Here is a 23,967-nt window from a genome sequence, read left to right as displayed (position 1 = left end):
GTGTCGCCTCTGCGGGGAGTGGCAGCCTCGGCACACGTGGGGCAGCCACGCTGGATGGGGACAAAGTCCTGCCAGGGCACCTTGTGCCCGTGGGAGGCGGGAGGCAGAGCCGAGGGTTGGCACACACCCCTGCCCTGCCTGTGCCACCGTGCCGAGGGAGGGACGAGCCGCCAGGACCCCGTCCCCGGTGCTCAGAACCACGGGAAGACCCCCCCACACCCCACTGGGTTGGCGCTGGATGCCCCACGAACCCACGCGGGCTCTGCCGAGCCCACCGCCCACACTGCAGGGATGGACCCCCCCCAACCCACTCGGGACAGCCGCCCACCCCTCCGGGAACACCGCGAGGGGCCGGTGCAGTGCCCCCCAAAGCCATCCCCACAGCGACAGCAGCCCACGCGTGGGGCACTGCGCGGAACCGGGCTGCTGGAGCCCCCCCGAGCCCCCCATCTCGGAGCGGGGCACGGAGGTGCTGCCCCCGCAGGGTTTGGCTCCGAGGCGATCCCGGAGCGAGTTTCTTGGCAGGAGCAGCCAGGAAAGGCAGGACCGAGCCGCGGCCAGCCCCGGCTTCCTCCCGGCCCCGCGGCACGGGAGGGGCCGCCCCAGCCCCCGACCCCGCGGGACCTGCTGTCCCCAGGGCTGCCACCTCAGCCACGGGGTGAAACTTTGCTGTCCCTCCAGGCTTTTGGGGCTCCTGGGGAAGCGGCTCCACCCTCACCTCCCCGGCATGACCTTGGGGACACCCCAAATAGGCAGGTGGGGCACAGCCCTTGCCGGGGCAGCGATTCCTCCCTGTAAGGTGACAAAAAAGCAGCGCCGGGTCTTTCTGCAGTGCCAACAGCCCCGCACCCCCGGGCACAGGATGGAGCTGGGCAGGGAGAACGAGCTGGGGCTGCACCCCCAACCCCATCTCGGGGCGTTTCTGCAGCTCAGGGGGTCAGGGAGGCGTCCGGACACTTGTGTCCCCTGCTGGACATTTGTGTCCCCTCCCCTGCTGGACAATTGTGTCCCCTGCCGGACAATTCTGTCCCCTGCTGGACATTTGTGTCCCCTGCTGGACATTTGTGTCCCCTGCCGGACAATTGTGTCCCCTGCTGGACATTTGTGTCCCCTGCCGGACAATTGTGTCCCCTGCCGGACATTTGTGTCCCCTGAGGGGCATTTGTGTCCCCTGCCGGACAATTGTGTCCCCTGCCGGACATTTGTGTCCCCTGAGGGGCATTTGTGTCCCCTGCCGGACATTTGTGTCCCCTGATGGACAATTGTGTCCCCTGGTGGACATTTGTGTCCCCTGCCAGACATTTGTGTCCCCTGCTGGACAATTGTGTCCCCTGCCGGACATTTGTGTCCCCCGGGCGGACGTTGCTGTCCCCTGGCCGCGGCTCGGTGACAAGGCTGGAGTGCCACCTCTCGGGAGCACCGTGAGACAGACAGCAGCAGGCGGGGCAGCCTCTACTCCAAATTTTAATGAAACAAATAAGTTAATTAAGTTAATCAAGTGAGGTAACTACCGCTGGCTCGGGGCTCTGCGGGGACCAGCCAGCCCCGGCAGCGGGGTTCTAAGGGTTAATTCCTGCGTGCGGCTGCGGGCAAAGCTGTCGCATGCACCTCGCCCCACGGCCAGAGCTGTCCCCTGGGGTGGCAGCAGTGGGGCAGCAGGGGCAGGAGCGGGGTGGGCAGCCCTGGCACGAACGGGGCGAGGGGACGAGCGGGGCCGGGAGTCCCCAGTGGCCGGGGCAGAACGGGAGGAGGAGGAGGAGGGTGCGAATCCCAAAGGCAGAGAGGGACAGAGGGGGAGCGGTGGGAGCAGCCCAGGGCAGCCCCGGCACTGCGGGGTGACACCGAGCCCCGCTGGAGGTTCGGCTGCCAGCCCAGCCTGGCACCTTGGCACAGCCGGACTGGGAGGTTGGGGCAGCGCGGGAGCTGGAGGTGACATGCAAGGACACCGCCCTGTCCCCACCAAGCTGGCCTCCTCCAGGCCCGGCCCGTGCTGCCCGGACCGCAGAGGGGACAGGGACAGGGACAAAGTGAGCACCGCAGGACACGGGGGTGGGGGGGACGCTCCTTGGGGACAGCGCCTGTCCCCACAGCCCCTGCTCAGCTCCTTGGCTCCAGGGCCACCCCCTGGCAGCACAGCCCAGCCCCGGGAGCTGGCAGGGGGTTGCTTATTGCCTATGGCCCCTCGGGTTGCTCTTCCCGGGGTGTTGCATATTAAGACATTATTGCATAAATATATATATATATATCTTCTATATATATATTGCCCTGGGAGCATGCACGGGCAGGCAGAAGGCTCTGCTGTGCTTCTGGAGAGGTGCAGCCTGGGCAGGGGGGCAGCCCCTTGCTCCCCACACTGGGGACCCCAATGACGCGGGTAAAGCCACCCTGGGTCGTGCCCCCACACCCCTGCACTGGCAGCAAGAGGGAGATGGGACCTTGCATAGCTGGTGGTGGCCCCAGCGCAGCTCTGGGGGACCAGGCAGGACCTGTCCTGAGGGCTGGGGCTGGGGTTCAAACCAATCCCCAGGGTATGGGGCCAGCCCAGAGCATCCCCACCACAGCTGGGGAGCACCCAGGAGCCCAGAGATGAGGGGTGCCATCCTGCAGGAAGCCAGGAGCATCCCCAGGAGCATCCCAGGAACATCCCAGGAGTGCCCCAGGTCCCAGGAATATTCCAGGAGCATCCCAGAAACATTCTCAGGAACTTGCCAGGAACACCCCAGGAACATCCCCAGGAACTTCCCAGGAACACCCCAGGAACATCCCCAGGAACTTCCCAGGAGCACCCCAGGAACATCCCAGGAACATCCCCAGGAACATCCCAGGAACATCCCAGGAGCACCCCAGGAACATCCCAGGAACATCCCCAGGAACATTCCCAGGAACATCCCAGGAACATCCCCAGGAACATCCCAGGAACACCTCAGGAACACCTCAGGAACACCCCAGGAACATCCCCAGGAACATCCCAGGAACATCCCAGGAACATCCCCAGGAACATCCCAGGAACATCCCCAGGAACATCCCAGGAACATCCCAGGAACATCCCCGGAGCACCCCACGAGTGTGAGCTGGCCATGCCCCAGTGCCACGGGCGCCCCGCTGCAGCCGTGTCCCCACACAGGAAGACTCGGTTCAAGTAACACGGCGAGGGGCAGGGAGGGGACAGCGAGGGGACAACGCCACACCGCTGCCGGTGCCCCGTGCCGGGCGGGCAGGGCCCATCCCGCTGCCCACCGCTCAGTCCATGTTGGCGCTGGCCGAGCGGGACATGCTGAGGCTCTGGGCGGACGTGGAGATGTCCTCGTGCTCCACGGGGCTCTGGTAGTCGGAGGTGACATCGGGCTCGCCGGGTGGCACCCGCACTGCGGCCAGCACCAAGGAGTTGGCCGAGCCCTTGCGGAGGCAGCGCGAGTAGAGGCCGAGCAGCAGGTCCAGCTTGTGCTCGATGGATTGCACCTGCAAAGGGCCGCAGGGTGGGCAGGGGCTCGGCTCGGCCCCGAAGGGATGGGGACATTGCCCCGGTGTCCCCTCCTGACCTGCCGCTCCACTTTGACCACGCGCCCCATCATGCTGAGCTCGTCCACCAGCTCCGCCTCCAGCACCGGCTTCTCCCCCTTCTCCCGAACCTTCTTGTCCGCGGGCAGCGCCCGATCCCTGCCCACGATCTGCTCCACGCTGCTCCACGTCAAGCAGAGAACATCCATCAATCCCAAAGGCCCTGCAGCCCACCAGGGAATGGGGGACAACCCCCGGGTCACCCGCAGGACACCTCACCGCGTCTGCAGGCTCTTGATTCTGCCCAGCATGTCCAGGTGTCCAGCCGAGTACTGCTCGATGACATCCTTGACGTCGTAGGGACGCAAGGTCTCCTTGAACTTCCTCTTGGCCACCAGGAACTTCAGGATCCTGCAGGGACAGCCGGGCTGGAGGCAGGAACGGGGTGCCAGGGTGGGAGCTCAGGGGACACGGGAGGGGACAGTCTCACCTGACCGCCCGGATGAGGGTCTTCACCGCCGGCATGATGTCCTCAAAGGTCAGGTCGCATGGGGAGCTCCTCTCCTCGCCGCTGTCCTCCGGCGGGCAGTCGCCTGTGGGTTCCAAGAGCGGGTGGACGGCACACCCCGAGGATTGTCCCCAACCCTGCAGCCCCCCAAAAGTGTCCCCCAGCCTCTCCCCCAGCCAGGGGCTCACCCTCAGCCGGGGTGCGCGGCTTGAGCCGGAGGGACGCTCGGAATCGGGTGCGGTCGTTGAAGCTCCAGCTTTTCTGCACCTTGGTGGGGCTGGTGGCCTCGGCCACGTCCTCGGGGCTGGGGGAGCGGTGCAGGGGTGGCCCCAGGTGCTGCTGCCGGCCGCGGCTGCCCTGGCGCTGAGAGCTGCTCAGCCGCATCCGCTCCTTGATGCCCATCTTGGTGCTGCGTGGGGACAGCGGGAGGGCGTGTCACGGCCGTGGGGACAGGGACAGGGACAGGGATGGGACAGGGACAGGGACAGGGACAGGGACAGGCCCCTGTTTAAAGTGGGGGTGGCCGTGCTGAGCTCACAGAGAGCCCCCGGGCAGGTGATGGGCAGGAGCCAGGCCACGAGCAGGCGGTTCCTGCAGGGCCAGCGCTGGGGCTGCTCCTTTAAATCCATTTATTTTTTAGTCCCAAGAGCAGAGAAAGGAGGTGACAGGCAGGGAGAGAGGGGACAGACAGGCGTGGCAGCAGGGGCCACCACTGAGCTTTGCTCCTGCTCCAACCCTGTCCAAACCCGGCCAAACTGCTTCATCCTCCTCCTCCTCCTCAATCCAGGCTCTGCTCCTGCCCTACCGCGAGTTCTGCTCCCAAATCCAGCTGCAATTTTGGGTAGGGGGGAAACACCAGGCGTTGTTTATGCAGGACCTACTCAAAAAACCCCGTGTTTTGCATGATGAGAGACCCCAAACGCAGCTCAAGGGGACACATGGGGAACACCCCAAAGCCGGGGAGGACCCGGAGTGAATCCCACACCCGCTGCAGGACAGGATCCACGAAACCCAGGTGACATTCCTGGATTTCCTCAGGCAGGGCAAGGCAGGGATGCAGGCAGGGTCCTGGCAGGGTCCTGGCAGGGATACAGGCAGGGATACAGGCAGGGATACAGGCAAGGTCCTGGCAGGGTCCTGGCAGGGATACAGGCAGGGATACAGGCAGGGATATAAGCAGGGATACAGGCAAGGTCCTGGCAGGGTCCTGGCAGGGATATAGGCAGGGATACAGGCAGGGATACAGGCAAGGTCCTGGCAGGGATACAGGCAGGGATACAGGCAGGGATACAGGCAGGGATACAGGCAAGGTCCTAGCAGGGCACGGGGTGGCCTGTGCTGGCCACACAGGGTGGTTGCCACACATCCCACACATTCCCAGGCTGGGAAGGGCTGTGTCCCGGGAATCCGGCTGCAGCACCCAGCCGGGATTTATGGGATTTATGGGATTTTTGGGATTTATGGGATTTATGGGATTTATCCACGTGCCGGAGATGTTGCCACCAGCCCGTTCTCATCCACGTTGCAACGGGGAAACTGAGGCAGCAAGGGACAGCCAGCTCAGCCCAGACCATGCACAGCCTCCCTGCCTTGCGGGGGCACCCCAAATTCAGCCTCCACCCGCCGTGCCTCGGTTCCCAGCCCCGTCCATGCCGCAGGCACGCAGGCAGGGAGCGCATCCGTGCATCCCGGGGCTCCCGGGGCGGGCAGGACTCGGTACCTCCGTCTCCACGTGCCCCACGAGGTCTGCAAGAACCTCCTCTTGCCACTAAAGATGGGGCTGGAGGGGCAGGGCAGAGACACAGGAGAGAAGAGAATCAGCGGCGGTGAGCGGAGCGGGGCCCGGGCACCGCGCCCCCGTCCCCGCAGCGCCGCGGGTCCTGCGGGTCCTGCATAAACACCTGGGCGCTTTTCGGCTCTGCCAGGAGGATTTGGGGACAGCCGCCGAGCAGAGGGACCCTGGTGGCCCCGCCAACCCTGCCGGGCTCGGCCGGGGGTGAGCGTTACCTGAGGCGTAAACACCTGTGGGGCTGCGCGTCCTCCTCGCTCCAGCTTGGGGGCACAGAGGGGGCACGGCGGGTTTGGGAGGGTGGAAGGATGGAGAGGAGGAGGAGGAGGAGGAGGAGGAGGAGGAGGAGGAGGAGGAGGAGGAGGAGGAGGAGGAGGAAGGTGAGCGGGAGAGGGGAGGAGAGAGAGAAGATGAGATGTTATGAGAGATGGTGCTGGCGGGGGAGATGGGAGGGTTCAGGCCCCCGATGTGGGGTGGTGGTGGGGGTTCCATCCTTCCCCTGCCAGTTCCTGGCTGGTCACAGAGCCCAGGGAGGAGCCCCCCAAACCCCGAACTCACCTGGGGGAGCAGGTCCCGCTCAGCCCCACACCCGCAGCCTCAGCCCTGCCGATGTGGCACGGGGGAAACTGAGGCACGAGGCCTCCCCACACCTAACCCTGGCGCCGGCCCGATGTCCTGGCAGGGGTGACCAGCCTTGGTGGCACGCCGGGATCTCCTCTTCAGGCAGAGGGGACAAGGGACACGGTGCAGAGCAGCTGCCACCTGCTGCAGGGCAGCCTCAAGCCCTCCCTTCTCTCCTCATGGGCACCGGAGCCCTTCCCAGCCCCGGGCTCTGGGATTTGCTTTTTCCGGGGGTCTGGGATTTGCTTTTTCCCGGGCTCTGGGATTTGCTCTTTCTGGGGCTCTGGGATTTGCTCTTTCCAGGGGTCTGGAACGCTGCCCCGTGGCTCCATCCCACCAGGATGGCACCACTGCCCGTGCCAAGGTGTTTCCTGCCACTCTGGGTTACCCTGTGCCACATCGCGGGGTGACAGCCACGCAAAGAGGGCAGCGAGGTGACCTCAGGAAGGTTCAACAGCCCCAGGGTGTCCCTCAGGATGGAATCTGCCCCTTCTGGAGCTGGGAGCAGCACCGGGAGCAGGAGGGATGCCCAGCACCAGGAGGAGCAGCGCCAGTTTGGGGTGGTGGCACCTCGAGGTGTGGTGTGGCAGTGACAGTGACATCTCAGAGGAGCAGAGGGGACAGAGCAGAGAGGAGGGAGAACACGGGGGCTGTCCCCTCCTACCTTTCCCCTGAGCACCCGGCCAGGCTGAAGCTTTTCTGGGCAGGGGTGAAGGAGTGATAGGGCGGTGGGGATCTGTCAGGCCATTTTTTCACCTCTGAATTCCTAAATCCTCCGTTGCCAACCCGGTGCAAATGCTCAAACATAAGGACCAGCTCTCTGAGGTCGGGGTGAAATAAAAAAAAGGGGGAGAAATTAAAATTTCCAAAGCAAACAAAACCAGCAAAGCCAGGCTGAGCAGCGCTGGGTCCTCCTGAGCGCGAACCAAAGCAAAACCAGAGCAAAACAAAACAAAACAAAAATTCAGCATTTTTGTTCAAAAAAACATTTCTTAATTGGGGGTGATGGGGCTGGGGAAGGGTCTGGGATAGGATTCCACAGAAGGAAGGGTTGGACGTGCTGAGGGGGATGGATGAGGCAAGGACAAACCTGGGACAGGGTGGGGACATGGGGACCTGTCACCATCAGATCCTGGGCTCCGGGCAGAAGGGGAAAGCTCAGAGCCAGCAGGGATGGAATCTGGCTCTGTGGGAATTCCACTGCAGGGAAAACAGCTCCTGGCACAGCAGGAGGGGCAGCAGAGCCCCCAGAGATGCCCAGGATTTGGGGTGATGCTCGGGAAGACTCGGAGCTGTGGCTGTTGAAAATTCTGCCTTTGGAAAAATTAAGAGTGGGACAGAAGGATGAATTTGTCACACGGCCAGAGCAGGGCAGGGATGCTCACGGGGATGTGACAAACCCTCGGGATCTGGAAAAGAGGTCTGGAAAACCTTTGGGAAGCCTTTGTGGCAAAATCCCCGGGATCACGGGAGGGCCACGCTGCAGGAGCGGGACACGGGGCTCCCACTGGGTCCACACCTGGAACCAGCTCCTGTCCTGCTGCAGCTCCACCACCGCAGCCCTGGGGTCCCCGAGGTGCCGCCCCGTTCCCTGAGCTGCTGGAGGAAGGCTTTGGATGGGGTGAGATGGGATGGGATGGGCGCTGTGAGGATGACGAGGATGAAGGAGGCTCCTTCAGCAGACTCCCATCTTGGGAAGGTGTGGGTCTCAGAGTCAAAGGGAGAAACTGAGAGTTTCTAGCCAGGCAAAAGCCTGGGAAAGAGCTGGAGAAGAATGTAAATAATTCTTTATCTCTCTTGTTGCTCACATTGTTTACAGTTAAGTTCTATCAGTGTGTGTCAAGCACTGTACACCAACGCTGTGAGTGGTTTTCACTTCAGCACCAATGGAGTTGGTCCTCACAGAGCTCTGTATAAAAGAGCGATGGATTTTGAATAAACCAGAGTTTTGCTCTCATTTTCTTTTTTCCATTGGTCCTCACGAAGCTCTGTATAAAAGAGCAGTGCATTTTGAATAAACCAGAGTTTTACTCTCAGCAACCTTCTGAGTCAGTCTTCTCATTCCCGTCCTGCCTCGACAGTGACAGGAAGGTGTCGGTGCCACTCGACCCCACCGAGCTCCTGGGGGTTCCAGGAGGTCCCTCCCGGTTTCCCAGGCTGTCCATCCCCCCCGGGACCCCCGCCCAGCCCTCGCCCCCTCCCGCCTACCTGAAGGCGGGCAGGAGGCTGTCGTAGTAACACCAGGTCGCCGTCAGGTACACCCGGCTGACATCCGTGGAGTACAGGCGCCAGGCGGCCTGCGGGGAGCGAGATTCCCGGGAATCGGGATCCATCGGGATGGGAGAACCCTCCCGGACCCCTCCATCCATCCTGGACCCCTCCATCCATCCGCGCCCCCGCGGGTGGCAGCGACCGAGCCGCGGGATCGCAGTGCTGGATGCAGAGCCGGGAGTTCGGTGGGGCAGAAGGGAGGGACAGCGGAGCATTCCCGGGAAGGGAAGGGAAGGGAAGGGAAGGGAAGGGAAGGGAAGGGAAGGGAAGGGAAGGGAAGGGAAGGGAAGGGAAGGGAAGGGAAGGGGAAGGGAAGGGGAAAGGGGAGGGGTGGGACACGCCAACCCTGCCTCACCTGGATCAGGTTGGCCGCCGGGGTCCGCCTCTTCTCAAAGTGCTTCTGCCGATGCTGCTCCTGCACTTTGAGCGCGAAGCCGGAGCCCAGGATCCCCTGGGGACAGGAGGGGACAGGCCGTGGGTGCCACACACGGGGGGCCGCGCCCATTCCCCCGCTGTTTTTGCAGAGGGGACCCTCTCCCGGCCCTACTCACGGCGGGCAGGGCGAAGAAGGAGATGCCGAGCAGGGCGAAGCCGGCCGCCAGCATCCGGCCCAGCCACGTCTGCGGCGCTTTGTCCCCGTAGCCGATGGTGGTCAGGGTCACCTGCCGGGGGGCACAGCAGCGGGGGGCCTGCAGGGCGCTCCCCCACCCTCCTGCTCCCCTCCCGGGGCTGGGGGGCTGCGGAGGCCGAGCTTACCGTGCCCCACCAGAGGGAATCGGCGTAGGTGGCGAACTGGACGTTGGCGTCCTTCTCGGCCAGGTAGACGAGGAAGGAGGCGAAGATGAGCACCAGGAAGCCGATGTACCAGGCGGTGATCAGCTCCTGCGGGGCACGGCGGCTCAGAGGCGATGCCCCAGCTCAGGGGATGCCCCTGGGTTGTTACATTGCCCTCAGGCCATGTTTTCCCCCCATTCCCCAGACCCCTGTGACTCCGATCAACATAAGCCTGGTCTCCTCCTTCCTGCCCTGACAGGGTTGGTGGAGAGCCAGAGAAGCCCTCCCTGTCCAGAGCCTGGATAAACCCCTGACATTTCCTGTTCGCTCTCTTTTCCCCCACTCTTCCCCTCAGACCATGGAATAAAGAGCTGGACAACCACATCGGAGTGAGAGCCTCTTTTGGAATCTGTGCCCATCTCCTGATGCTCCTCCCCTCAAGGCCTCGTATCTCTGGGCTAGCCTCATAATTTAGTGTCGGAACTCAAAATGTCCCTCAGACATTTTTGGAGGTTCCAGGCCCAGGTCAGAAGCACTTGAGACCCTGGCAGGCAGCTGGAAACAGCTGTGATTTTGGGTTTGAGCCATGGAACGATTTACCAACCTTGCAGGAAGAACAAGAAGTCACAAAACTTTAGATATTAGAGTAGAAGTAGTCACAAAGTAAAGGGAAGAATTTTTGAGTCCTATACAGGGGGGTTTAGTTTTGTACATGGCGGTCAGAAGTTTTAAGATGGAGGGATTTGGGCCTGCCCTGTCCTCCCTCTTTCTCCTTCCTCACCTCCATGTTCCTGGTGATGTTGGCACTCACAGGTTGGTTTAGAGTAGAAAAGCACCATTTAATATAGGTAATGGGCATTGGGGAAAAACTGTACCCATGTAACACATAATGTACCATATAAAAGATAGAAAAGCACCATTTAATATAGGTAATAGGCATTGGGGAAAAACTGTACCCATGTAACACGTAATGTACCATATAAAAGACAGCAGCAGCCCTGGGCAGGGGGAGAGAGAAGAAGCAGTCGGGAGTCAGAGAGGATGTCAGGGTGTGTGTGTGCCTCTGCCTGAGCTGTGAGCAAACCACAGCAGCCCCAGAAGAAAATCTTTTAGATAACTTGCAATAAACTGCCTTGAGACCCAACAACAGAGACTGCTGAGCCTTTCTTTGGAAGCACGGCTTGGAGGAGGGATTTTTCCACCACACGGAGCCACCCTGACCTAGGGTGAGCTTTGGTTGTTTAGGGGCTGAGAGAGGAGAGAAACGTCGCTGGGGGATTTTCCTCACCTTGCTGTGGGCGTAGACGACGGAGCCCAGCAGCTTCCAGGTGCCGCCGCGGCGGTCCATGCGCACCATGCGCAGGATCTGCAGGAAGCGCATGCTGCGCAGCGCCGACGTGGCGAAGATGTTGCCCTGAGTGCCCGCGGCGATGACGGCCACCGAGGCGATGAAGACGATGAAATCTGAGGGGACAGAGAGGCTCAGATTCCAACAAGGTGCAGTATTTCTTATAACAACACTTTTAACCCCTTTGACTACAGTCGAACTAACAGTGTAGGCCTGACAATTATCAACTATTTTACGAGCTATTTTTAAACCTGCAAGAGACAGAGATGCGGGTGCCAGCCCGTACCGATCACGCAGAAGGGTTTCCTGGCGAAGCGGAAGCGGCCGCGCCAACCGCGGTAGCGGCAGCAGCAGCCGGCGGCCCACACGCGGATGATGTACTCCATGCCGAACACCACGATCATCACGAATTCCTGAGGGGGGAAAAGAGGGGAAAATGTGACATTCACATTCTCTGGACAGACAGACAGAATTCTGTCCCTCAGGAGAAGAGAAAACAATCTTTGTCTCTGCTCCTTCGCTCTCCCCATGTGCAATGTGGTGTGGAGATTGTTCACCTGCAGTGGTGGCTGGGTTGGATTCTGGTGAAGGTTGTTTGGGGTCAGTGACCAATGGATCCAGCTGGGTTGGACTCTCAGCAGAGAGTCACAAGTTTGTAGGTAGGTAAGTAAGAAGGATGTAGAATAGTACAGCATCTCTTTAATTAGGTATATTAATGTGATATAGTATAGTTTTAATAAAGCTATCCTTCAGCCTTCTGATCATTCCTACTCAGATCTGGAGTTCACTACATTTTTTACTATAGGGAGAGCGGAGGGGCTCAGATTTGAGGGGGGCAAAGTGAATCGGGCTGAGTGCGGCGCGGGGCAGCCCCACCGAGACCACCAGAACCGTCGGGGCCGTGGGGGAATCGCCGCTCTCCTCGCCCCGAGCTGGGTCCTTTTCCTCCGCTGTCAGCATTGTCCTCCTGCCTCTCGCACAAACAAGCCCCCGTTCTGCTTACTCGCAGGAAAAGTCACAAGGACCTTCCCAATTTAGTCTCCGTCACTCGGGAGAAGTCCCTGCGTCAGCTCTTCCTGACAGTTTGGGGGAAAGTTGCCTTTTTTAGCCCCTCGTGCCCTGCCTTTTCCAGCGGTTGGTGCACAATGGTGGGACGGGCCACCACGAGCCGCGGTGGCACCCAGAGCCACCCCCGAGGTGCCACCGGACCATCAGTGGTGAGGTCACAGGGGCTCTGCCCGCGCTCTCGCCCGATTCTTCCAGGATGAAAAGTGGGGAGAGGAAATCCCAGCGTCGCTCCTGCGTCACTCACCAGGATGAAGAGGCACTCGTTGGCCAATTTCTGGTGCTCCTGGATGGTGGAGAAGACCGACAGCACCAGGCAGCTGAAGACAAGGAGGAATCTGGAAGGACAAAATGTCAGTGTGGGCACAGGGACAGCCAGGGGACCCCAGCCCACAGTGCCACCCCCTCTCACAGCCCGAACCCCCTGTCAAGATGGTGACAGAGCCACTGGGGACACGTTTTGCCTCTAGATGGTGGCATGGAGCCTTTGGGGAGCCCAGGAGCCGCCAGGGCTCGGTGCCAGCTCTGCCGCAGCCCTGCAGCGTGTTAATTAAACAGGGAAGGACACAGGGGGTCCTGCACCGTGGAGGGTTCTGGTGCTGCAGGGAGGGGACCAGAGCTCCTCAGGACTGTCCCCAGCATCACTGCCACCGTGGGGACATGCCAGCAACACCTGGGAAGTGTCAACCGAGCGGGAAAGTGGCCAAGAACTGCTCTGAGGCTGCTCCTCCCCGAGCGCTGGGCTCAGGCATGAGGGGCTTTGGCCCATTTAAAATAAGGAGGGGAATTAAGAAAAAAAAAGAAAAGAAAAAAAAAAGAAAGTCGACTCTGAAGCTGAAGCAAATGAAACCTCCAAAAATACATTTTTTTTCCCCTGATCCAGCGATTCTAAAAAAGGAAAGAGGAGGGTTTGTGCCACCGGCCCACGTGACGGCGAGAAAGTGCCACTCGCTGCTCCGGGATGGCACCGGGGGGCTCTGGCCGTGCCACGCTGGGTGGCACTGGCACGGCCTGGCTGAGCCCTGGTGGCCCTGGCACCTTGTCCTGGAGCTGGTGGCACCCATCTCACCCCCAGCGCTGTGTTCTCATGGTGGCAATGCCCAGGGGCCATCAGGGGTGAAGGAAACCTCCCCAAAACCCCAAAACAATGATGAAACCCCGGTGGGGAAGGCGAAATCTCCATTTAATGGAGGGGAAATCTGTGGGGGGCTCAGCCCCCGCTCAGGAGGACGTTCCCATCTCTTTTTGATGTGGGATTTTCGGGCAGAACTGCTGCCTGGGCCATCAGAGGGGTGGCTCCTGTCCCAGCTGTCCCAGTTGTCCCAGTGACACTGGGACACAGCAGAGAGGGACCGATGCTCTGTCCCTCGGTGGGACCACCCAGGACCCCTCCCCACCGACCCCACAGCCCCATGTGGGGCTGGGGGCTTTCAAACCCAGCCCTGGCATGAGGGGCACGAGGGTGGCACGTCCTAAAGGGGACACCTGGCTCCTTTTCCCCCAAAAAACGCTGCTGGAGGTGGGACCGACAGCACAAAAATTCCTTGGGAATGGGAGAAGGGCTGATGCAGAGCAGGGAGGAGGGAGAGCCGGAGCCAGAAGGGGACAGGGGTGTCACAGCCGTGTCACCAGCCTGTCCTCGCTGCTCTCCCGGGCACTCCCCACCCGCGAGGCAGAAGGTTGGAGCCGGCTCCTTCTCCTTCTGAATTATTAATTGGGGGTGGTTTTTTTGTTTTTGGGGGGTTTTTTGGGGTTTTTTGGGGGTTTTCGTGGTTTTTTGTGGGGTTTCTTTTGGGTTTTTTTGGTGGGTTTTTTTGTTTGTTTGTTTTTTGTTGTTGTTTTGGGTTTTTTTGGCTTTTTTTTTTTGTGGTTTTTTTTTTTGGTGTGGGTTTTTTTGGGGTTTTTTTTTGTTTTTTTTTTTCCTCCAGCGCAGCAATTCTGGGGTGAACCCCGCAGGGAACAGCGGCACCCCTGAGGAGCAAACCCCGGCCCAGCGCAGAGCTCGGAGCTTGGCGCATCATCAGCAATAAAAGATTTCCCAAAGCGAGATTTCCCAGGCGATTACACGGAGCCCAAAGCAAGAGGAGAAGGCAGAAATCTCCCCACCTGCAAAGATTTGTGCCCCTCACCTCCCAGGGAGGGGGTCCCCCGTGGCTCGGGACACGCGGGGGCTTTGCTGCGGGTGGCCCCGACTCCGGAGCACCCCCGTGATGGGTGGGGAAACCTCGCAGGCGGATTTGGGGAAGGATACAGGAGTGAGAGGCCCCACGGGAAAGGAAAGGAATTTTCTAGGAAGGCATCACCTGCTAGGAATTAACTCCTAAAGCCTGGGCAAACTCCCCGTCCCGCTCCCGCGGCGCTTAAGCGGCTTAGGGAAGGGTCAGATGGCTGAAGGAAGCGAAAGGAGCCGGGAACCAGCATCCCCCATCCCTCCCGGGCAGGAATTCTGCTCTCCAAGCTCCACCAAGCTCCCAGGGGGGGTTTTACACCCTCAGCCCTCCATCAAACCCCGCTGGGGAGCGGCAGTGCCAGGCTCCCATCCCAGCTCGCTGCGATTCCCACCCTCCAAGAGGGGCTGGAAAAGGCAGGAATGCTGGCAGGGGAATGGGGAGGGGGCAGAGAGAGGGGGAGAGGAGCCTCAGGGCTTCCCCATCGCTGTTTCAGCTCTCCCGAATAAATCCCCGTCTCCATCCCCCTCCCCGCGGGGTCCCCCCCATTCCCAGCGCATGGCACGGGGAGAGGAGCCGGCAGGAACGAAACCTCCCAAAAAAAATAATGAAAACCCTGCGGGGAAGGCGAAATCTTCTCAATTAATCTTCATTAGGGTGGGCTTTGCCATCTGCTGCCTCCCGAGCCGGGAAAGCTGCTGAGCTCAGGGGAAGCAGCGCCAATCCGGCCTCCCTGCATGGGCAGGAGGGCACCCCTCGGCTCCCGGTGCCCCCCAAACAGCCCTGGGCAGAGGGGCTGCACCCCAAAACAGCCTGGGACCGGCTGGGGGACCGGGATCCTCGGAGCTCGTGGGGTGGGATGGGGATGGAACAGCTCAGCCCTCCCGGGATTCACCCCCGGGCCCCGGGGTGGCACGGGGGTGACACTGGCACTGTCGGGGCTGTCCTGGTCCTGCTTTGAATGAACTCCAGGGTGGCACGGGGGTGACACTGGCACTGTCAGGGATGTCCCAGTCCCCAATTTCCCAAAATCCCGGGGTTGTCATGGGGGTGCCACCGACCCTCGTGGGGCTGTCCCGGTCCTGCTTTGCCCTCTCCCCGGGGGTGGCACGGGGGTGACACTGGCACTATCAGGGATGTCCCAGTCCCCAATTTCCCGAACTCCCGGGGGTGGCACAGGGGTGACACTGGCACTGTCAGGGATGTCCCAGTCCCCACTTTCCCAAATTCCTGGGGTTGTCATGGGGGTGCCACCGACCCTCGCGGGGCTGTCCCGGTCCTGCTTTGCCCTCTCCCCGGGGGTGGCACGGGGGTGACACTGGCACTATCAGGGATGTCCTAGTCCCCAATTTCCCAAACCCCTGCAATTGGCACAGGGGTGACATCGGCCCTGGCAGGGCTGTCCTGGTCCTGCTTTCCCAAATTCCCCGGGATTGGCACAGATCCCTTCCCTGGCACCACCCCAGGGCCTGGGCCGTGCCCTCCAGCTGTGCCACCGCTGGAAATTCGCGATTTGGACCCGAGCGCGGCTCCGGCGGGGATGGGGATGGTGTTTCACCCTCCGGGCTCCCCAGGTCCAGCTCCGCCTGCAGCTGTATAAACAGCGCGTCCCATAAATGCCCATCGCTCGGGCCGCAGCCCTGCGAGAGCTGCAGCGGGGGGATATAAATAACCGGGCTGGAGCCGCCCTGTTTGTGGCTGTAACCATGGCACGGAGCGTCCCACGGAGCAGAAAAGCTCCGAGTGTTTCCCCACGGGCCGGGGTGGGGGGCAGCAAAGCCCGGCACAGCTCGGAGCCCGGTCCCCAGGCTCTCAGGAACCCCGGGGAAGGAGGGTGAAGCCCCCAGAGCCCCGCAGCCCCCGGGGAGAGAAGTTTGGAAGCGCAGCCGGGACGCGGAGCCTCTCCCGCACCCCACGGCAACACCCACGGAGGGTGCGAGCCCCTGGGGTTAAAATCTCGGTGTTTTTGGAGGAAAATCTCGCTGGTGGCATCAGCTGGCACCCCCCCATGCCCGTGGCACACAGCACCCCCCGGCCCCGCCGTGCCCGCGGGGTCACAAGGCTCCTGCGGCCGCTGCCAAGACGCTCACACGGAGCGGTCGGGATAGTTTTGCTCTTGGATCATCTGGCAAGGAACGAGCTGGAGGGGGGGAAGGAGCCTCCGAGTGTTTTCCGAGGCACCCCAGCAGAGGGAAGGGGGTTGTCACCTTCCTCCAGCACCCGGGGGTCCGCAGGGCACGGGGACATTTGGGGACAGGGATGTGAGCGGCACAGAGAAGTCACCCCAAAGGTGGAACCTCAAAGAGCGGGGGGAGGTTTGGGATCGCTGCTGAGGGGGACAAAGAACCAAAAACTCTCCAGCATCACCCCTGCACCCCACTGGGACACCCAAACTGGCACCTCCTGCGCCGGCCTGGGGGGTCTGGCGGGAGGGGGAAGAGGGGAAAAAGGAAAAAAAGCAGAAGGAAAAATCAATGCTCCGTTTCATGTTGCGCCGAAGTCGCTTAATTTTATGCCCCGGTGACAGCGGATCGGGCAGGGGAAAATGCTGTGCCGGCTGCTCCTGCCGCTGGCATCGCCCCGGAGCAGCTCCCGTTTCAGCCCTGGCAAGGTGGGCACAGCCCCTGCTGGGGGGGCACAGCCCCCAGTCCCCCTGGGGACACCGCGGGGACAGCAGTTAAAACCTTCAGCGAGGTGGAAGAGATAAACTGAAGAGGTTTTCCCAAGCAGGAGGTGGAAGAGCGCTGAGCAGGGATGGAAGGATTTTCCTGAATCCATCCCGGCCCCCAGGCCTGGGAATTGCCCCGGGGTGTCAGCAAGGCTGGGCAGTGCCATGGTGGCACTGCCAGCGTGGCAGGGAGGTGTTTGCCGGCTCTCCAAGCAGTGCTGGAGGGCTGTGACAAGGCCGGGGGGTGGCAGCGGTGGCAGCCCCACCGTGCCCTCCTCACCCGGCTGGAACAGGAGCCGGGCACGGGGATGCTCCGGGAGGGACGGGCTGCCACCACCCCGCTCCCTGGCATGAGGGGGACACATCCCGCTGCCACCATCCCAAACCAGCCTGGATTTTCCAACCCTGGGCAGGGGCAGCTGTGCCTGGCACCTCTCACCCAGTGCCAGGCTGGGATCTGCCACCCCTCTGTCCCCACAACAGCAAGGACAAGGCTCCCGTCCGTGCCCGCCCTGCCCCGGGGAAATTCCTCTCCCAGATGGGAAATAAACCCCAACAGCAGCGGGCAGGGGGCTCAGCCTGGCACGGGGGATGGGCAGGGGGCTCAGCCTGGCACAGGGGGCTAAGCCAGGCACAGGAGAAGGGCAGGGGGCTCAGCCTGGCACAGGGGAAGGGCAGGGGGCTCAGCCTGGCACAAGGGACGGGCAGGGGGCTCAGCCTGGCACAAGGGACGGGCAGGGGGCTCAGCCTGGCACAGGGGGCTCGGTCTGGCACAGGGGACGGGCAGGGGGCTCAGCCTGGCACAGGGAGCTCAGCCTGGCACAGGGAGCTCAGCCTGGCACAGAGGGCCCAGCCTGGCACGGGGGACGCTGCTCCAGCGGGGGATTGCGGCTGCTCCTGGCGCTGCTGGCTCAGAATTGCCCGGTTCGCTCCAGGTGGAGCAGCTCTGCACGGAAATGTTCCTCCAGGAGCGGCAGAAGTGCTGAGCTGAGCTCCTGCTGCGCCCAGCAGCCGTTTCATAACCACCGGCACCAACCCCGAACCCCGGGAGCCGCGGGGAATTTGGGGGGTCCGGCTGGGCAGGGATAAGTCACGATGGGAATTGGGCACCAAAATCGCGTGGAGCGGCTGCAGGGCGCAGAAACCCCCTGGCAGCGCCCACGGGGCACGCAGCCCTGCCCGTGCCAGGAGCCCTCCCGCCGGCTAACGAGCAGGAGATTGGGAAAAGGAAATTCTGATTTTGCCTCCTTGGCTCTAAAACCTCTCGCTGAACGCCCTGGGCTCCCTCTCGGATCTGCTCCGTGAGCTCCAGGGCTGGGAATTCTCATTCCGAGCGGGCGAGGCCGCCCAGTGCCGCCCTGCACGGGCAGCGTGGGGCTGGAGGGGCTGGGGGAGACCTCGGAACCTCGAATTTCCACCTGCGGGGCTCCCACGTCCTCAGCACCCCCTTCCCGCAGCGTGGGGGACTTTGGGGACATCCATCAGACCCCAAAAGTGGCTCCAAGGCCTCCCAGCCCCCCCGGCCGGAGCTGCTGCAGGAATGATGCACCACCAAAGCGCTGAGGCCGGAGCAGGCGCTGGGATTGGATTTGGGATCAATTCGCCGACAGAAAGAGGCTGAAGTCGGTCAATAAACGCGACTCCGCGAGGGAAGCGCGTCACTTCTCAGCGGGTATTTCCATTTTAGCAGTTCCCAGCCCTGTCTCGGAGCCAGCCCGCTCGGGGGAGGCAGCGCAGGGGACGGGATTGTGTCACCAGCGCCGCTTTGTGTCACCAGCACTGCCCCGACCTCGGGCCGGGGGCTCCATCCCCTCCCGTGCCCCGGGGGGTGGAAGGGGAGGGGGTGACACCTTCCTCCTCTTTTGTTAAAACCCGGGGATTGCGGCACACAAATCACCCCCGACAACTCCGGAGCCGCTGCAACAGCTTCGCGGTTCCCATCTGCTGCGAGAGAGAGGAGGGAAAAAAAAAAAAAAAACAACAAAAAAAAAAGCTTGGAAGAAGCCAGAAATGAGCAACATTACGGGAGAGGCTTCGCAGAACAGATGTCCGCACCTTGCACCCACTGCGGCGTCTTCCCACAGCATTCGGGGGGTCCCTGGCAGGACTCTGCCCTGCAGCTGCCTCAGCCCTAAAATGAAGCGGGCGAGCGAACAAAAACCTCCCCGGCAAAGGCTGGAGACGTTTGGCTGCTGCTGCCGGCGGCTGCACATCTCGTGGAACAAAGCCCAGCCCGGGAGCTGCGGGCCAGGAGCGCTGGGGTGGCAGGGAGGGACTGGGGGGGCTTGGGGGGCTCTGCAATGGGGCCGCTTGTCCCATGTGGGGTTTTTTTTGGGGTGAAACAGGCTCAGAGTGGTGGAGGACGCTCAGGGATGGATATCCCAGCTGGGAGATGAGTCTCTTGCACATCCCATGGGTGTGGACGGTGTCAATCCCGCTCGTCTCCCCTGGTGGGGCTTTTGGCTGCCTTGCCCTGCTGGAGAAGCGCTTCCCAGGGTGGGATTTTCCACGCGGGGATTCTGCCTGGGGGAGGTGTCGTTCCAAATGGGCCCCGGGCTGTGTCCCGCTCCCTGGGGAGCTCAGGTGCCCTTCCATCGAGTGACAAATCCCTGCTGCCAGCACGATGTGCTAACTTAGGCAAAGACCCATTTTCCTGCCTCTTAACGAGCTCCGGCTCCCGCACCCCAGAAAACGACGCAGCCCCGCGGCACCGCTCCAGGGGTGAGGCAAGGAGGCAAAATTTTGGCTCCAGAAGGTCCGTGCCCACAGCTGGCACACGCCAGCAAAGAGGGGAAACGCGTCCTGCCCCACGGCTGCAGCTGGGATGTCCGGGCACTGCCCCCAGCGGGGTCCCGGCTTGGGACACCCCCCAAAATGCAGCCCCCGCTGTCCCTGCAGCCTCCAGGGGTGCTGGGGACCCCCCAAATCCCTGTCACGGCTCCCCCGAGGCAGCGAGCCCGAGGGGGTGAAGCTGTTCCGAGCCCGGAGCTGCCAAGAGCCGTGGGATGCTCAGAGCCAGCGAGGGAAGATGGAGCAGCAGCTCAGAGCTCAGGAAAAGCCCCGAGCAGGGGAAGGGGCGGGTGGGATCCCCCGGCCACGGAGAGGGGATGGAGCCGGGAGTGGGCGCAGCTCTCGGGGTACAGCGGGGACAAGATCACCCCCGCTGTCCCCATCCCAGCCAGACGCGGCTCTGGGGTGGCACTTGTGCCTTGTCCCAGCAGTGCCACAGGTACGGGACACCGGAGGGTCCCCGGTTCCACCGGGGCTGTCCCCCCCCGCGCGTCCCGTGCCTTGGAGGGTCCCCCCGCGCCCAGAGACCCCGGCCAGGGACAGCGGCAGAGCGGGACGGTGCCTCGGTGCCACCGGGAAGGGTTTCTGGGCCACGCCGACATTGAGTCCCACCCCTCGGCTCCTCGCCCCGGCCCCTCCGCCACCGACCCGCCGCGGGACTCGCTCCCCGCCGGTGGCGGATCCCGGGACCGGCTCCGGCGGCAGGAGCGGCACCGACGCGTCCGCCGCTCGGAAGGCAGCGGAGAAAGTTCCCGGTGGAGCCCGGGGGGGCTCGCTGGGAGCCCCGCGGCACTCCCGGTACCCCCGGTGCTCCTTCACCGGGGCAGCGCTGGGGGTGCGGGTGTCCGCGGCCGCTCCCGGTGCCCGGTACTCACATGAAGACGTGGTAGACGAAAGCCCAACCGCGGGGCCGCTCCAGCACGTTGTAGAGGCAGTTCTGGAGGCGGCGGCGGCAGCAGCGCGGGGCCCCGGCGGGACCGGGGGCGGCCCCGGGGCGCGGCCCCGCCAGCAGCCCCCGGCGGCGGGGCGGGGGCGGCGGCGGGGCGGGGGTCCCGCTGCCGGTGGTCCCCGTGCCCTCGGTCCGCACCGCCGTCAGCGCCGCCCGCCGCTCCCCGCCCGCCGCCTCCGCCGCCGCCGCCCCGGCCATGGCCGCCCCGCTCAGGCCGCCGCCCTCCGCATGGCCCCGGCCACCGCGGGACCCCCGAGCCAGCCCGGGGCCGCTCCCGGGGCCGCTCCCGGGGCCACCTGCCTTTAGCTGCCCGCCGCCGCCAGCGGGCCCTCCCCCGCCGCCGGCCCGGCCCGCCCCGCCGTACCTGGCCCCCGCCCCCGGGGCTCCGCGGGACGGGCCGGGCGGGGAAAGCGGCACCGGGCGGGGAGGGGACGGGGCGCTGGGTGCGCTGCCGGTACCCCCGGTGTGGGGACGGGACCCTGCTGGGGACGGGGAGAGGCCTGGGGGGCGTCCTGGGGCACCGCATCCCCATCCGCAGCCTGCGCCTCATCCCAGAGCGCGCCCTACACCGCACCCCAAACCGCACCCCAAACCGCACCCCAAAACACCTTACTGCCTCCTAAACTGCACCCCGAATTGCATCCCAGACTGGATCCCACCGCACACCCCAAACACAGGCTGTGGAGCACCCTGGAATCGCCAGCCCACATGATGGAGTAGCCCTGGAGGAGCTGGAGCAGCCCTGGAGGAGATGGAGCAGCCCTGGAGGAGCCGGAGCATCCTTGGAGGAGCTGGAGCATCCCTGGAGAGGCTGGAGCATCCCTGGAGGAGCTGGAGCATCCCTGGAGGAGCTGGAGCATCCCTGGAGGAGCTGGAGCATCCCTGGAGGAGCTGGAGCATTCTTGGAGGAGCTGGAGCAGTCCTGGAGGAGCTGGAGCATCCCTGGAGGAGCTGGAGCAGCCCTGGAGGAGCTGAAGCATCCCTGGAGGAGCTGGAGCATCCTTGGAGGAGATGGAGCATCTCTGGAGGAGCTGGAGCATCTCTGGAGGAGCTGGAGTATCTCTGGAGGCGTTGGAGCATCCCTGAAGGAGCTGGAGCATCCTTGGAGGAGCTGGAGCATCCCTGGAGGAGCTGGAGCATCCCTGGAGGAGATGGAGCATCCCTGGAGGCGTTAGAGCATCCCTGGAGGCGTTGGAGCATCCCTGGAGGAGTTGGAGCATCCTTGGAGGAGATGGAGCATCTCCGGAGGAGCTGGAGCATCCCTGGAGGAGCTGGAGCATCCCTGGAGGAGCTGGAGCATTCCACCCCCGCCCTTCCGCCGCAGACTCAGCCCCCAGCCGGGCTCCAAGCGTTTCCCAAGTTCAGCCCTTTGCTTTTCCTTCCACCTCAACCTCTCACCAACACCGCGTGGAGCCGAGACAGGGACTGAGAATTCTCTTTCCAGCCGGGTCCCTGTGCTCTCGAACCTTCGGAGAATCCGAGTGCCCCCACCCCACCCCACCCCTCCGGCTTCTCCCGGAGCAGGGATGAAGTTCAGGGCTTTGGGCAGTGAATTATTTAGTGGCAGACAGAGATCCTGGCACAGCGCGGGGCCCTCGTGAGCACTGCGGGATTTGGGAGGTCTCGGCAATCGCACACAATAAATCCACACTTTTATTTACTTGGAGGAAATGGTGCTGTTAAAGCCACAATTCCCCTCCAAGGATGCCACAAAAACCCCACGCAGACGGGCTAAGAGCTGTGGAGGCTGAAATGCTGGAAATCCAAATGAAATTCCCTCCTCCATCTATCCCTAACTCCTGTATCCCCCCAAAAATTGCTTCCCCCCGGCAGAAGGTCCAGGGGAGCGCCCTGACCTTCATCCCGCTGCCTTTGGAGCAGCACATTCCCCTCGCTGCAGGTTTAGGTTTCACCTGGCATTGATTAAAACCTCGGCGCTGAGGAGGAGGCAGGGTTGAGGTGACCTGGAAAGGACTTGGTTGTTCACGGGGCAGGTGGGAATTGGGTTTTTCCTGGGGCTGGGGGTCACCACACGCCGCGGGCAGGTCCCATCCTCACCTTATCACCTGCCCAGCCCCGGGAATCTCCATGGATCTGGGAGCTGGGAGGTTTTGGGATGGAGCCAGGCAGTCTGAATCAACATGGCACCAACCCATCCCTCAGATGGCTGGAGGTTTTGGGAAGGCATCCCACCATTCGTTGATTTTACCCCACACCTGCCCGGCTTTGGGGGTCCCACAGAGCCACTCGTATCCCCCAGCCCTGATGAGACTTGGAAGAGAATTCCAGAGGCCGGGAATGGCGAGGGGGAGGCCCCTGTGCTTGGAACCTGCTGCCCTCTCGGGATTGCAGCTCCAGTTCCTGGCACGGAGCGGCGGCCAGGATTTGCATCCACAGGATTTCCAGTAAGTTTTGCAGGCTCGGAATGCAGCTGCGGGGCTGCGGGGCTGGGGACAGGGCTGGGGGACCTCAGCGGGACACGGGGACCGGGACAAAGCCCCAGTTTGGCCTCCGGGGTGGGGGATACTGGGGGGACATCGTGGAGAGGGGAGGATTCATCCAAGCATTGTGAGCGGGGCAGCCCCACTGGAGTGACTGGGATGGGCAGAGCTGGGGACAGCGGCCTCGGGGGTCGCAGGGGTGGCATTGTCGTGGCGGGGGAAGCGCTGGTGACAGCGGTGACAGCGCTGCGGGGAGCGGGGAGGGCTGCGCAGCTCCTGCTCCAGCCGGAGGCTTGGCCACATCCCAGGGCAATTAACTCCTGGCACAAAGCAGCGGCCGGGAGAGCCCTGCGGGATGGGGAACTCCGGGCTGGGGGCTGCTGTGCCCCAAAGGCACCCCACAGCTGTCCCTGAGCTGGGGGTGACCCCAGCGGCACCGCCCGGAGGAACGGGAGGAAGGATGGGTGAGGATGCCGAGAGCTCCCGGGCTCGCCAGCGCTGGGACAGGGCTGGGACAGGTCCCAACCAAACCCTTCCAGGTCCTGCGGAGATGGAGCAGAGCGGGGAAAAGCAGAGCTGAGCCCCGAGGGAACGCGGCTCTGGTGGCGCTGGATGGAGGCGGTGACCGCAGAGCCTTCACCAGGAGCGGTTTTCCCTTCTCCAGTGTCCCCCGGGCATCCTGCACCCACAGCGGCAGCGTCACCTGCACCGCATGGTTTCCTTGGGAAAGCTTTGCCTCTATCACCGAAATAAAGAAATAAGTTTTGCCCGATTAAGGTTTATTTCAATATTAAAATCCACATCTTGTATATGCTAATGAGGTTAATTAAACACACAGTCTCACATCCGTGATTATTACTCGGCTCTCTGCCCAGATCTGTGTCCGAGGAGAAGATTCCATCCTGAAGCTGCTCCTGTGCCTTCATGAAATCCTATTTTTGTGCATCTGATCAAGAAGGTTTTTATTGAACATGACCACATTTTTCCTGCCCGATTCGACACAATCAGGAATTAAAATAATCAGCCTGGCCACCCCCAGCCCCTCTGATCCCTCAGAACTCAACAGGGTTTATTTCC

The 23,967-nt window shown here is 62.6% G+C and overlaps 1 protein-coding gene across 1 annotated transcript; it reads right to left on the bottom strand.

Annotated features, from left to right (window-relative positions):
- Window positions 1-1,450: 1,450 nt before the first annotated feature.
- KCNQ4 (potassium voltage-gated channel subfamily Q member 4) lies at window positions 1,451-20,726 on the bottom strand. Its single transcript, XM_041720837.2, has 14 exons — window positions 20,376-20,726; window positions 12,122-12,212; window positions 11,096-11,222; window positions 10,750-10,925; window positions 9,444-9,569; window positions 9,239-9,349; window positions 9,043-9,138; window positions 8,625-8,713; window positions 7,081-7,236; window positions 4,195-4,415; window positions 3,989-4,091; window positions 3,778-3,909; window positions 3,540-3,678; window positions 1,451-3,459 (listed from the first exon to the last, which is right to left on the bottom strand). Exons 1-14 carry the CDS (start codon window positions 20,645-20,647, stop codon window positions 3,241-3,243), a joined length of 2,058 nt encoding a protein of 685 aa, XP_041576771.2. The 5' UTR covers window positions 20,648-20,726; the 3' UTR covers window positions 1,451-3,240.
- Window positions 20,727-23,967: the final 3,241 nt, after the last annotated feature.

This window comes from Taeniopygia guttata, chromosome 23 (genome assembly GCF_048771995.1).
Source record: "Taeniopygia guttata chromosome 23, bTaeGut7.mat, whole genome shotgun sequence".
Taxonomy (NCBI): Eukaryota; Metazoa; Chordata; class Aves; order Passeriformes; family Estrildidae; genus Taeniopygia; species Taeniopygia guttata.
The sequence above is the reverse complement of the archived record's forward strand: the minus strand, read 5'-3'. Positions and strand labels throughout refer to the sequence as shown.

Bases quoted from the DNA above. Each gene is read 5' to 3' on its own strand.
- KCNQ4 (XM_041720837.2), bottom strand. From the start codon at position 20,647: ATGGCCGGGGCGGCGGCGGCGGAGGCGGCGGGCGGGGAGCGGCGGGCG. The intron at 10,926-11,095 runs GTACGGGCTGGC...CTGTCCCCTCAG, and splicing joins GAAACCCTTCTGCGTGATCG to ATTTCATCGTCTTCATCGCC. The intron at 4,416-7,080 runs GTAGGAGGGGAC...GTCCCCACGCAG, and splicing joins GCCGGGTGCTCAGGGGAAAG to CACCAAGATGGGCATCAAGG.